Source organism: Mauremys reevesii, linkage group 1 (genome assembly GCF_016161935.1).
Source record: "Mauremys reevesii isolate NIE-2019 linkage group 1, ASM1616193v1, whole genome shotgun sequence".
Classification (NCBI taxonomy): Eukaryota; Metazoa; Chordata; order Testudines; family Geoemydidae; genus Mauremys; species Mauremys reevesii.
This window is the reverse complement of record NC_052623.1, coordinates 348,923,396-348,938,410: the sequence shown is the minus strand read 5'-3', so window position 1 is coordinate 348,938,410 and position 15,015 is coordinate 348,923,396. Positions and strand designations below refer to the sequence as shown.

The 15,015-nt window shown below is 47.4% G+C and overlaps 1 protein-coding gene across 2 annotated transcripts in view; it reads left to right on the top strand.

The window, feature by feature from the left end:
* The window catches only part of LOC120397486 (store-operated calcium entry regulator STIMATE-like), a 71,105-nt gene that overhangs the window by 47,683 nt on the left and 8,407 nt on the right, over positions 1 to 15,015 (top strand). The window contains exons 5-7 of one of the 2 annotated variants that reach the window (XM_039523404.1): positions 7,717 to 7,829; positions 8,673 to 8,756; positions 12,353 to 12,463. In XM_039523404.1, the coding sequence (XP_039379338.1) occupies positions 7,717 to 7,829; positions 8,673 to 8,756; positions 12,353 to 12,463 (308 nt within the window). The remainder of the gene's footprint in view (positions 1 to 7,716; positions 7,830 to 8,672; positions 8,757 to 12,352; positions 12,464 to 15,015) is intronic. The other variant, XM_039523414.1, reaches the window with a different exon arrangement.

Sequence of the window (15,015 nt, the reverse complement as noted above, 5' to 3'; positions counted from 1 at the left end):
TGGTTTGAGCATTGGCCTGCTAAACCCAGGGTTGTGAGTTCAATCCTTGAGGAGGTCACTTAAGGATCTGGGGCAAAAATTGGTCCTGCTAGTGAAGGCAGGGGGCTGGACTCGATGACCTTTCAAGGTCCCTTCCAGTTCTAGGAGATTGGTATATCTCCAATTATTACCTATAACAGGGCAGACCCTCAAGCCTGGTGGTGTGTTCTGTCATTAGACTTCACCAGGGCAGTGAGAAATGTGAACTCCTGGATCACTATGCCAGTCTTACCAGGAAAGTACAGACAGTCCCCTTAGATTCTCCAATCTGTCTTGCCACCCAGACAAACTGGACTTTGTGATACAGTGGTTACTTACACCCAAAATCACATCACATTTAGGTCGCTTCCTGTCCCAAAAGACCAGTCACTTACCCCAGTTCAATTGGTACTCTAGATCTTACACCAAAGACAACAGTGGTGGCCAGTTCTATAGTAAACTATCTTAAGGTTTATTAGCTAACTGGAGACTACATGAGGAACTGCTGTATAGATGCTGCTTCTGCAGTAGCCGCTGCCGTTGCCCTCATTGCCAAGAAGGCTAATGGCATATTGGGCTGTATTAGTAGGAGCATTGCCAGCAGATCGAGAGAAGTGATTATTCCCCTCTATTCGGCACTCATGAGGCCACACCTGGAGTATTGCATCCAGTTTTGGTTCCCACACTACAGAAGGGATGTGGACAAATTGGAGAGAGTCCAGCAGAGGGCAACGAAAATGATTAGGGGGCTGGGGCATGTGACTTAGGAGGAGAGGCTGAGGGAACTGGGCTTATTTAGTCTGCAGAAGAGAAGAGTGAGGGGGGATTTGATAGCAGCCTTCAGCTACCCGAAGGGGGGTTCTAAAGAGGATAGATCTAGACTGTTCTCAGTGGTGGCAGATGACAGAACAAGGAGCAATTGTCTCAAGTTGCAGTGGGGGAGGTCTAGGTCGGATATTAGGAAACACTGTTTCACTAGGAGGGTGGTGAAGCACTGGAATGGGTTCCCTAGGGAGGTGGTGGAATCTCCATCCTTAGAGGTTTTTAAGGCCCAGCTTGACAAAGCCCTGGCTGGGATGATTTAGTTGGTGTTGGTCCTGCTTTGAGCAGGGGGTTGGACTAGATGAACTCCTGAGGTCCCTTCCAACCCTAATCTTCCATGAGTCTATGAAATGAGAGTTATTGAGAGGTGAAAGCAGGTAAAATATATGCACAGGTGAGTCAGTTTAATTCCAAATGGTGGCAGTGATGTGATAAGTTTTTTCAGGGTATCCAGATTGTCTCTGGATATCTCCACTTTGTATCTGGTACACTTCCCTGGAAGAGTCCAAACAGTCCAGAGGTGTAGGGTCTTTCCGTGAATCCATACTTGTAGCTTCTCACAGAAAACGAGCTGACAATGTCACTACCCATGTGGCTTTTTCCTTTGATGATAGAAGGTGAGGAATGCATTTTGAGTCTTTGACCTCCGATCCTAACGCACAACAGTGACTTTTTTTTCTTTGAAATTAGCACTTTTCTGTTAAAGTTCTTCATTTGCATTCTACAAGGCTTCTTTCTCCTTTGATGGGTTATTTAGTTTCAGGAGTAAACACACAATGTGAATGTTTGCGCCTACATTATAACAGGATACAGATAAGTGAAAATAATGCAAGTAACATCCCACCAGTTTTCATGAAGTTTAAACACCAAATTCCCTTTTTACATTTAACAATCACTTTGATCTGTACCAGTGGTTCCCAAACTTGGTTCGTGGCTTGTTCAGGATAAGCCCCTGGCAGGTCGTGAGACGCTTTGTTTACCTAAGTGTCTGCAGGAACCGCCGCTTGCAGCTCCCAGTGGCAGCAGTTTGCCGTTCCTGGCCAATGGGAGCTGCAGGAAGCAATGTGGGCGGGGCCACCACTTCCTGCAGCTCCCATTGGCTGGGAATGGGAATAATAATACACAAGGGAATTGGCCTGGGGCTCTGGCATGAGCTGGCACCTGGTCTGCCAGTGTGTCGCATGTGTGGATATGCCACAGATTCCCTGTGTGACTTTGGAGAAGTCGCCGAATCTATTCTGTGCCTCAATTCATCTATAAAATGTGGATCCCACCCTGCCTCCAAGGTGTGTTAAAGGATGAAAGACTAATGTCTTTGAGGCGGTCACAGTGACCACAAGATAGCGAGATAGCAAGGCTGAAAAACAAACTTATACAACCCCAACCTGGCCAGTATGGTTTTGCTTCTGCTGCTGAAGGTATTTGGGTTTGTTTCCTTCCTTTCAACCCAGCTATGTATAGTGCATCTAGAAAGTACTATGCAACAAATTCATAATGCTGAATTTGTATTTTGATCACTCTCCCGCAGACAGAGAAATAAAGTCCTCTTAGAGTGAGCAGGTCTTCTTTATAAGTAGGCCTGGCAAACAAGAAAGTCATGAACAGCTAGCTGAATTTCTCAAACAGAACATGAGGGAGGAAAAACCTGAGCAGACTTCAAAGCCAGGAAAAGGCTGGTATTTGGTTTGAGTTTTGGGCAAAGTTTTAGGTTGGCTGTTACTCCAACCTGCCTTAAGAATATAAGAACAGCCATACTGGGTCAGACCAAAGGTCCATCTAGCTCAGTATCCTGTCTACCGACAGTGGCCAAAGCCAGGTGCCCCAGAGGGAATGAACAGAACAGGTAATCATCAAGTGATCCATCCCCTGTTGCCCATTCCCAGCTTCTGGCAAACAGAGGCTAGGGACACCCTCCCTGTCCATTCTGGCTAATGGCCATTGATGGACCTATCCTCCATGAACTCGTCTAGTTCTTCTTTTTTTGAACCCTGTTATAGTCTTGTCCTTCACTACATGCTCTGGCAAGGAGTTCCACAGATTGACTGTGCATTGTGTGAAGAAATACCTCTTTTTGTTTGTTTTAAACCTGCTGCCTATTGATTTCATTTGGTGACCCTCCCCACCCTGCCCAGTTCTTGTGTTACGAGAAGGAGTAAATAACACTTCCTTGCCTGCCCTTGGTACTAAAGATGAAATGTTGTACATTGTGAAGTTGTCTGGCACCTGCTACATTTAAAAATACGACTTTCACTGATGGTAAGATAACAATCAGTGGTATTGCACTGACCCTGTCAGACTCCTGCTGGACAGAAGGGAAGGAGAGAGCAGACTGTCACTCTGTCTGGAGTACTTCACGCCTGTGAAGGCTAATCTCGGGGCAGACAAACTGGTGGTGCGTTCTACAATTTGATTTCACCAACCCAGTAACAAATGAGCACTCCTGAAGCACTCTGAGCCTTACCATGGGGTCACAGGCAGTCCCCTTGGGCATTGTCACACAGGCAAGCTGGACTTAATGATGGTTGTTTACTATGCACCAAAGATCACAAAATGATTTCAAGATCTGGAAAACATGAGCGATGAGGAGAGAGTGAAAAAATTGGGTTTGTTTAGTCTAGAGAAGAGAAGACCAAGGGATGGGGACAGGATAACAGTTTTCAATTACATTGAAGATTGTTACAAGGAGGAGGGGAAAAAAATATTCTCCTTAACCTCCTAGAATAGGACAAGAAGCAATGGGCTTAAATTGCACCAAGGGAGGTTTAGTTTGGACATTAAGAAACTGCCTAACTGTCAGGGTGGTTAAGCACTGGAACAAATTGCCTAGGGAGGTTGTGGAATTTCAGTTATTGGAGGATTTTAAGAACAGGTTAGACAAACACCTGTCAGGAATGGTCTAATTATTACATAGTTCTGCCATGAGTGCAGGGGACTGGACTAGACGACCTCTCGAGGTCCCTTCGAGTCCTATGATTCTATAAAATATTTGGGTTGCTTCCAGTCCCAAGAAACCAGTCACTTGACCCCAGGTCAGTTGTATCTTAGGGCTTATGCCAAAGACAATGTTTGTAGCCAATCCTATAGTAAACGAACTAAGGATTTATTAACTAGGAAAAAGAAATGAGCGAGTTAGTTACAGGTTAAAGCTGGCAAACATACAGTCACAAATGAGTTACAGTCTATGGTTCCAAATGGTGGCAGAGTTGTAGCAATCTGTCAGCTCTGAGTATCTTTTAGGGCTCACCCAGGTTGACCCTGGGGGTCTCCGCTGCTTTTTCGTAGCTCGAGCCCTCGGTGTCCAAACAGCCAAAGAGCTGAAAAATTTCCTTGTCGGCTATTTTTATTTTCTTCTTCCACAATTCAAGCTGGTGGGACGAGCCTTTTTGCAGGTAGCCTCTTCGTGGGTCTTCATGGACAATTAATAAAGTCTTTGCCTTGTGACGTCCCGCAATGGCCCATTTAGTTCTGATATAGCCCCTCCAGATGGGCCAGAGGTAATACCCCTCACAGGGATTTAGCACTTTGCACTGGGTAAACATTTTTTGTGTTTGAGTTACATAGTTCAGGACAAACATGTTACAGCTATATAGCAAACACTGAAGTATTCCCTTATATACCTTAGGATATCGACATTCTAAGTAGGATTAAGACATGTAGCAACACACAAGCATTTCATAAAGTCTAAACACACCATGATAAGTCCAGTACCCATCGTAACCATACTAATGCACTGGTGGGCTGGACAACTTTCCAGTAATGAAACTGTCAGTACTCAGCTGAGCCCTAAAGCCTTGTCAAGAGCTGGCATCCGGTCTGCCAGCCTCTCACAGGTAGCCTGTAAAAGTTGTAGCCATCCACAGGATGAAGCATCTTCTCTCCAGATGAGCATTGCTGAATGGTGGCAGGCGCAACGCAGTGCCGTGTCCGCTGTGCAGCAGCCTGTAACGGGCAGGCAGCTGGGGGCTTGTGATTTCAAGGTCTCAATTCTGGAGTCAGTGCGCACCGGCTGAGAGTGCCCCGAACAAAAGGGAAAGCCAAGTTCAAAGGCAGAAGGGAAGGGATGGATTTATTTTGTCTATGCTTGAGCTTTAGAGTAGAATAGCATTATCCACCAAGGCTTCAGATGCAAGGAGTTGTGTGGGAATGTCTCAGATGTCGGTACATAGCAAAAAACCAAACCCAACCCACTCCAAGTCAAGGAATGGGCAAAACCCAGCCCCTGGCTTCGGATGAGTCCATGGGCTCTGCACTGCTCTTGAAATGCTGAAACCCTCTTCTAAAGCCAGCAACGGGAGCAGCTTCTCCCAGCCCCCCAACTACCACCAGGCAGCTTCTCCCCAACTAGCTCAGGCACACGCTGTTCAAGGCTTCAGCTGCTATAAGCTAATGTCCATGCTGGCTGGCTGGCTTGGGTCCCTTTCACTCCTCCCACACTTCTCTTCCTCTTGGCCTTTTTTCCTTCCCAGCCTCTTACCTTTTCTGTTCTCCTCTCTTCTTCCCTTCCCTGCCCTGCCACCTATGCCTCTTCCTCCCCGGCCCTGTTTCCTCTTACTGGTCCCTGTCGCCATGACCCACCCACCCTTCCCCATTTCAGCAGCCTCCCTTGCCCAGTTCCCATCTGCAACCATCCATTCTTGGCTTTCCCCTTCTCCCTTCCTTCCAACAGTTATAGTGAAGGGAAGGAATAAGATGATGCCTTTGCCGCCCCAGGTTCTTAGGCATCTGGAATTCCTGCGCTGGCTTGATCCCAGTTCATTGTAATAACACCAGAACCCACAGGCGTGCTGGTTTGTATCCGTCTGTCAAACATTTCAGTGTGTTTCTGTTCCTGGCTGCCTTTAGCACCGGGTGCAATAAATCCCCCAAAAGCGTGTAGACGGCTTAGTAGCCCTTGGCTCTTGGATGTGTTTCCTCAGCCTGGGAGGCATCAGAAACGTTGATCAAACATTTCAGTGCTTCTCTTCTACTGCTCCTGCAAGGTGTCGGCTTGAAAAAGGCCTTCGTTCCTCCCAAGCTGATACAGCCCTGGTGTTGTCTGACCTGCCTCATGTTTACAGAATCACCCTTCACGATAGGAATACGAGCTGGCCCTGTCCTCTTACTAATAGGTTGCATGCGCTGTCCCTGGCAGGCTGGACATGGCTTTTGCTGCCATTCTGCTGGAGAAAGAGATCTAGATGGCTTCCCTTGTGCCTCTTGGAGTTGAAGCAGACTCAAGGAGAGTTCTCTGCTGTCACGGAGATGTCCAGAATGCGAAAACGTCTCCAGGGGTGGGGGTGAACTGAGCAGGGGTTTCCCTAAAGGGCTGGGGGCTGTGATGAGAAGGGAAGGCCAAGAGACCTCCTGACCCATTTGGATCAAATAATTGATCCAACCTCGAATCACCTTCCAGCTTCAGAGGAGCTTTGCTCTGACTCTCCTGCGCAGCTGCGGTTCTGGGCTCTGGTCTACTGGAAACAGAGATGCCACCAGAGGCTCTCTTAGTATTTGAGTGTCAGGAGGAAATGTGGCATGTGTCTCGAGAGAGCTATATATTGCCAGCCCCAATTTTGCAGACCCGACGGACTGCAATGAGCCTAGGAAGATAATGAACAGCTGGCAGGATGTTTATTGAGGCCTGACGCTCCTGTCTGTAATAGATATCGTTCCATTATAGTTGCTAACAATAATAAATAAGCTTTTAATTTTCACTTTAGGTACCTATCATCCATATTTAACTAGCATTGATTTTCAGATTGGATTACATGAAAACCTGGGATGATGGAGGCCCTGTGTCTCAGACCTTAAGTATTACGTCCTCAGCCATCCGCTCTCATCAGCAGCTAACAGATATCTGATACAGCCACACCATGTAAGATGAAATCTATCTTGGATGTAGTGCTGGTTATGAAAACTTTGCCTTTCGGGTGATACTGACAACTGAGGCCGTGGCCATTTAGATCACCATATACCCTTGGCATTTTCAGATTCAATGTGGGGGAAATCCCAGATGCTGCCTAAAGTTCCCCTTGAATTTACAGTTGGAGGCTGTGTTCTGAGCTTGCTGCCTGGTGTAGCGCGGGAGCGCATATTTGACAACTTACACCAGAAGGGGCTGCATTTCAGACATGGATGGAGTTATCCCAGCACTGAATAGGAATAAACCGTTTCTCAACATGGCAGTGCATTGTATCCACGATCAGTACTAGGATTTTGAGGCCAGAAGGGCCCACTGGCTCTGGTCTGACCTCCTGAAAAACACAAGCCATGGAATTTATCCTGTTAGTCTGCTACTGGGCCCATATATAATTTGTTCCCAATAGCCTGGAAAAGGATATGAAGAGATGGCAAAACTTGCCACTGGCACAGTTATGTAGATTCTCTTAAACTAAAGAGGACAGAGGACCTGGCTAAGCTAGATGGGGCAAGACAGATTAAATTTGATGACCTGCAAAGCAGTGCGTGTTGGAAGGAATTGTTTCAATGGAGTGTGAGTATTGCTCAGTTTTCAATCTAAAACATTCTGAATGGGGACCAGAGTCATTTTTAATGTCCTGTCTGAAGAAAGGAGCCAACTTTCTGCTCCAAAACCGTAAGCTTCTACATCTTGAGATGAAGGAAGACCTCCAGTAGCTGTCAGTAAAATGTATCTCCTCTCTAGTCCTCCACCTGGATCACTGCAACACCCAAGCAGATTAGCATCCTTTCTAGGAGGGGTCAGAGGTACGCATACAAGCTGGTATATTGAGGCACTGTACACACACTTCCCGCTTCTCCTGTGCTAGTCTCCTTAATTCCCATTATCAGTCCATACAGTTTTACATTAGGGTACTCTGATATTCCTCTGGGTAGTTTTCTACGCCTGTTCTATACTCCAGGTGTAACTTACTTTCCCAGGTGACCCTCCACAAGCTGCTGCCTGGATTGGCCAGTGCATCCTTTACTTGCTGATAATGGTCTTTGAGAAGACTGTGGTAAGCCTGGCCCTGTTCATCCCTGGCTGGACAAAGGTAAGTGACTGGTTTATGTTCCCCTCTGGAGTGGGAGGGCGGGTGTTTCCATTGCACTGTGTGCACCAATTCTTTATTAGACCATCACTCACGAGGAGCCCTCAAATAACCCATTAGTGGTTACTGCATCTGGGGAAATGGCTAGTGGCAGGGAAACATGTCACAAGCTGACCAATAGAGAGACTCATTGAATAGGTTGCTGTGTCCTTGGATGGATTAGCTTGTAGCCTGGGGCTGTCTTATTATATTTTGTACAGCACCTAACACAGTAGGGCTCTGAACTGTTCTGACCACTAGCTGCTACTATGATACAAAGACTATCAGTAGACGGCAACTGTGTGTGTCCAGAGAGATGGAACAAGTGGGAGACATTAAGTTGGGACACATCAGCGTTTCATTCCTGTTGGAACCAGTATTCTGAACCCCTGACTTGAACCGCTAATGTAGATTTCTCCACTCTTGGTATGTGAATCTGGGGGCTGGCAGTATTCTTCTGGATGTCTTCTAGGCCACCTCATGCCAGGCTGCTGTCCCATAAGCTTGTCTTGCAGCCAGGGTGAGAGAATCCAAGGAAAATCTGCCTGTTGTTTTAATGCAGTGTTACAGTGTGGAAGACCAGCACTTTAATAAATGAATAAACATCTGCCTGGCCTCAGGCTTCCAGGAACGTCTGGGATGGGGTGGACTAGCTTGTGTTCTTCTAGCTTATGCGGCGGGGTAAAAAAGGCAGCAGCCGCCTCTGCCATGAATCTGGCATTGCAGGAAGGTCGCTGCAATTCATGGTTAATAGCATGCAACCAAGATGTATTTTAACAACATGCTTAATTTTTGTTTCCCTTGCAGCTTCAGGAGATTTTACTGGACTATATCCCAGACCCTCAGCTAGAGCTCGTCCTGGTCATGTTCATTGTGCCCTTTACAGTCAACGTAAGTGAAGCCAAAGACTCCTCTGAAAACACTATGGGTTCGTTGGGCCTAGGCATCCCAACAGAGACGTGCTGTACACGTCCTCTGCTTTGGCCTATTTCAAGCAAGTGAGAAGTGACACAACAGGTCATTGGCAGAGCTGGGAATAAAACTTCCCTCTCGGGATTCTCAAGATGTTGCCTTACCCACTAGACCACCCTGCCCGTCTCATCAGTCTATGCAGAAGCCCTTTATTGCTGAGACGCTAGCGTCTCCTAGTTAATAAATTGTTTCAAGCAACAGTGTTGATACAATTTGAGTTGTGGAGTGATGTAATTAAGCCTCTCGGACATCACAAAACTGAGATCTCTACCCTAGCTAATGATTAATTCTGTCTGTCTTTGCATATTTTTGTAAGAATACGACACATACAATGCACGGGGATGTGGTTTTAGGGTTTCCGAGATGAAAGGTGGTGACTGCTTTTGGGGTTTTTTTAAGTACTTAATGCAATGTGCACGGCATTTTCTGAAACGGAGGTTCCCTGCCTAGAAGGCTCTAGTTAAACTGTAAGATGAAAATGACAGAGGTGGGGCTAGGACAGGATAGAGTGAAGGTGAGGACAATGAGGTGACTTGGGTTCTATGGGTGAATCAAAGAGTAAGATACGGCCTCTAGATTTTCACCGTGATCCATTGCGACAGACAAAAGTCTGTTGCTTAATTGATCATTTGGGACAGATTGTCCTGCTGTACTTAAAAATCGCCTCCTCCTCTACTGGACCTGACGAGGGACAAATGAAGGATCTGGGTTTCCCTTGCAATTATTCATGACGTCCCAGGCGTCCAAAACTCGGCTGTTAGTTGCATTCTGTGATGAAAAGCACTTAATTCTGAACTCCGGCCTTATCAGCCAACCATTCACCTCTTTAATGATGCTCTTAAAGAATAGCCGAACTGGTTCGTGTATGGAATTTGATCCAAAAAGGCAGAACTCACAGCTGAGTGGTAGTTTTCTAGTGATGTCACACGTTAAATACCAATTATAACTCCAAAACAGGCCCTGTCCTGCAAGGCAAATACCCTTTACTCTGTGGTCAATGAGCCAGAGTCAAATAGGCCAGGGCTTCGTGGGTGTAAATGCTACCAAATCCAATGAGAATCCAGCCCATTGGGAGAGGCTGGTACTGTCAGAATCAGGCCCTTTGTCTGCAAACCTCTTTGTCCAAATAGATTTCCCTAGGGTTGGCAGCCTTCAAAACTGGGAAGAATCAACAAAAAAGTCCATTGAGTTTTTGGCTGAAACTTCTTCCACTCAGTCTGATGTAAAACTCCTTAGGGAGGAAGTGGTAATTCAGATACTTAGAACAAAGTTACCCTATATTTACTTCTGATGCTCTTGTATAAAATTAGCCCTCCTGCAACAGAAGGTCCTTTTAAAATAGGACTTGCTTGAAGTCCAGCCAAATGTTCTGTTGTCCCAAAAACTGTTAATCGTCTCTAAACCATCACTCTGGAAATCCTTTCCGTGTCTGCCTTCAGAGGCTTTGAACCTTTGATTAGGCCATTTTTGATGGGACCAGAATGTTTTCTGAACTGTGAAATGGAATGTCCCACTGCAGTCTGACACGACATGCCATGGCAGATGGTGTCCTGCTCCATTCAGAACGTCTTTACACCCACCGCAACTCAGGATGCAAGAAGTTCAAGGTAGACTATGCATCCGTCCTATCCAGCTATGCCACTTCTTCCCTCCCGTTCCTTTTTCTCTGGAAACTGTCTCCTAAGTTTCTAGGGGATTTGAAAAAATCCCAGGAACAACTGCATTTATCACTGGAGAGTTCCCTTCCTTGGCAATGTGTCTCAACTTTGCTAAGACCCTGTGGTTAAAATGGCTGCTCTTCTCCTCCTGATCTCCAACACATTGGTGCATTCTCTGGTGACCGCACACAAGGAGATGGAGAGTCCCAAACATAAGGGATGCAATGGAAGATGACGCTAAGACAGAAGTAGGACGTACTTCACTGGATGGCTTGGGAGAAGTGCAGCCAGCCAGCCAGAAGCAGTCAGCAATACCTAGCTCTTATAGAGCACTCTTCATCAGTAGATCTACAAGGATGTGAGTATCCTTACCCCCACCTTTTAGAAATGGAGAAACTGGGCACAGGGAGGGGAAGTGACTTGCCCAAGGTCACCCAGCAGTCCATCTAGTGGCAGAGCAGGGATTAGAACCCAGGTCTTCTGAGTTCTGGTCAGTGCTCTGTCACTAGGCCAAGGTGCCTCCCAGTAAGAGAGTAAGGCATCAGAGGAGCCATACAGAACCCTTCCAGACGGAGACAAGCTGTTTGAACTTGATGTGGACGGCAAAGAGGAAATTCAGAGTGGAGAGTAGTGTGGGCTGAGTGAGACTGGCACAAGAGGAGGTTACATTCAGTGAGGCAGGACACTGCAACTCTCATCCGAATAGGATTGCAAAATGCATGAGTCAGTACAGCTCGCGGCAGCTAATATTTCTTCCCCTTCAGAAGACTGCCTGGTGAGGAGGGAAAGCTGCTGTCCCCTGCAGTTTCTAACTAGGTGGAGAAAAAGCCTACAGCTGCCGAGCTGGTGCCCTTCAGTTGGGCACTGGTTTCTCATACAGAAACTACAGGTTTTTTTAATCTCCTAAATATGTCACCACAATCGCTGTGGCCAGAATCCACCTGGGCATGCGTGCTGATGCGGTTAAGTAATTGAGAGCGCCAAACACATCCTGGCTGCTCTCAGCCAAACAACATGCCAGCTCCTGCAGCCACATGGTGAGCTCAGAAACTTGGCTTTCATTTTTAGAAGAGCTGTGTTTGGTTTCCCAGGTGGTGGGGAAAGCTTGAAAATACAAACAGTGTGTGTGCCTTTGATGCTGCCAACTCATGAGGCAGTACCTCCAAGGGGGGTGATCAGCCTCATTCCTCTTCACTTGGAAACCTGCTGCCACCTGAGGGAGGTGGGGCCGTGGGAGCCCCATGCGGGATGTGCCTCCGGCCCTGAATGGCCGTAATTTTGTCCCTGCTGCCACTTCTGCTTGGCTCAGGAGCAAACTTTCCCAGCATGTGGGAAGCCAGTGCAGGCACTGACAACTGTTCTGGGAAGCTGAATGGGTGAACCTTGGCTCTGGATGCATCGTGTTTCAGCCAGTTACAGCTGCAGAGCATGGTGGGAAATCACTCTGACCCAGTTACAGCCCTGGTCTACTGTTTAATCTCTTTTCCAGAGGGTCCTCCAGCAAGTGCCTGCTCTGACAAACCGACCAGGCTTCAACGCAGAGGAGAGAAAATAACTCCCCAAACACACATTTGGTCAAACTCTTGCAGACATGGGGCCTAATCCTGCAGAGTGGCCTCTACTCCGTTCGTGTCAGTGAGGGGTAACGTGGTATTTAACGTGTGTCACTAATTGCTCGGTAGGATCAGGTTGTATGTGAGCTGTTGGTGGTCATTGTAAGGCTTTAAAGCTGTAGCAGCCCCCTATTGCTGCTACCGCCTCGCAGTTGAGGCTGCACTGAAGATTGGCCATCCGAAGTCTGTCATTGGCCATCTGGGCTGTTTGAACAACTTTTTTATTTTCCTTTTCCCCTCCAAGGCTGTTATGTTCTGGGTCGTGGACAGTTTGATCATGAGGAAATATAAGCAGGCGGACAGCCTCGAAGGCAGCAGGTCCATAGAAAACCCCGTGAGGAATGAAGAATCCCAGGTAAGCCCAGAGAATGTGCCGTGGGCAGATGTGGACAGACAGCCAACCCGAAGTCAAATGAACACCACTAATTGTGACTGCAGTGGGTAGCAATGACACAAGGCAGGTGATCTGAATTTAGAGCTGGCTGTGCCACAGAGCCGTGTCTGCCTTCCCCTTGGCAGACACGCTGCGCGCTGGGATTCTCGCTGAGCGCTCCCTTGTTAATGCTGCAGAAACGGGAGCACTGACCGAGTCTTGAGCCGCTTCACCCCAGGGAAGCGGCTCTCCCAGCTACCATGGACAAGCCTTGAGATGCTGGGAGTGTCTGACTCCCTCAGGTCTGCTCTCTGACACTAGGGAGTGGGTGAGCGTATGAAAGCGTCTGCACCAGAAATGCCAGGAGGGAAAAGGTGGCAAGAGCTCTAGACCCTAGGAAAGCTCTACAGAGCGGCTACATTTGGAAAGGACGGGGCGGCCAACCTGAGCCTGAGAAGGAGCCAGAATTTACCACTGGACATTGCCAAAGAGCCACAGTGATACGTCAGCAGCCCCCCATCCGCTCCCCAGCGCCTCCCGCCTGCTGGCAGCCCCCACCAATCAGCACCTACTCCTCCCTCCCACCGCAATCAGCTGTTTCACATGCACAGGAGGGGGAGGAGCGAGGGCATAACAGGGGAAGGGGCAGGGACCTTGGGGGAAGGGGTGGAGTGGGGGCAGGGCCTGGGGCAGAGCCGGGGGGTTGAGCAGTGAGCACCCCCCAGCACATGGGAAAGCTAGCATCTATAGCTCCAGCCCCGGAATCCGTGCCTAGGTAAGGAGGCGCATATTAACCTCTGAAGAGCCACATGCAGTTCAGGAGCTACAGGTTGGCCACCCCTGGAAAAGAACTTAAAATGGTATCGCCCCTCTCAGTATTGGGAGCGGCAGCATGGGCTGGTGGACAGGGAGTTGGAGACCTGGTTTCTATTCCCAACTCTGCCACTGCCAAGCTCTAACCTGGAAAGTTACTTCACTTCCTCAGCTCCCCTCCCACTCTGGTGTCTCTGTTTAGACAGGGACTCCTAGATGGTTGTACAGTACCTAGCACAATGGAACCTTGATTGCAGTTCGGGCCCTCTAGGCACAGCCATGTCGAAAGCAATAAATATCCAGTATCTGATCAGTAGGTTTCCTCCGGCACTACCGGTGTTATCCACTGACACCATACACATACTATACTCGGCCATGCCTACATTACACCAGCTATGGAAAACTAAGCTGGATTCTTGTCTACTTCATGCACCATCAACAGACTAGTCCAATCAGTAAGGACAGCTGAATGCCGTGACAGGGCGTGGCTCGATATTTTTCCAGATTCTGGGTTGAATTAATGGCATGAAAAATCATTCTTAATTTGTGACTCGAGCAAATGTCGTATGAAGTCCATTGAGAACCAACAGAATTCCAGCAGGTGTCGCTTCTGACTCCTTTGGGGCCGTGTCTAGTTAACATGTTTAAAGTTGGAGTAAGAAGGAATTTTTTTCTTGCTAATGTCTCGTCTTTTGTTGAATTTTGGAGGAAAACATGCTTGGGGGAATCAGAGTTTGCCAGGTGTCTTTGTTTCTCAGCAAGCAAACTGCCAGTTAACTCTGGCGTGAGTCACCCTCAGTATATATTTGGGTTAGTTGGATGCTTTAAGTCCAAAGGAAAAAAACATTGTTATGTTACGGGCAGATTTTGTTCTCATTGTTTGCTAACACAACAGAGTTCACCGGACACATGTCACATCCATGTCTGTGCTTGGGTTTTGGGCAAAGGCCATAATCTAATTGGATCTAATTCTGTTCTTCCCTCCCTCCATCCTATTTCAAAATGCTACACATACAAATTCTGATTTCCTGCTGTTCATTGGCAAGACCCACTAGACTGAAAAGGAGTTCAGCAGTTACAGGCTAGCTTCTGAAATAGCTCCTTCTTGGTGGAATTAAATACTCCTGGAGAAAAGGGGGAAGAAGCAGAACCGAAATAATACGAGGTATTTCCCGTTCTCCTTACAGAATAACTTTCATCTCCAGTACCCATTAGATTTACTTCCCTCATGGCTTTAATCAGAGCACATCTTCTAGTAAGTGTAACACGTGTCTGATGCAGAAACTAGGGACTGCTAATCCCATGGCCATAACTACCCGTCTTTGGCTTCTGCACTGAAATATACACTGTGAAGAAGAATGTTCTTAATTGGTATTGATGCCATTTACATAACTTCAAGCCAGAATTCTTGCAGTGCTTGTGTATCTGATAAGCTACCACTCCTAAAGGGCGATATGACGTTAGTGGATTCCTTCCTCTTATGGGACCGACAAAGTAGAGACAGATGTTAACAGCTGGACAGCCAAGAAATGAGTCATGCACATCCTGGTACAGCAGAGCTGGCCTCGTTCTCTGAATGGGAGCTCTCTGAGTTATGGTGTGTTCCAAAACCTCTGAACCTTGCATTCCGGGGATTTCCAAAAATGGGGAGCCCGTTCTTGAAAGCAGATACCGTTTATATTTCATAGGTGTTGAAAGGCAAGTTCAGCCAGGTGAGGCCT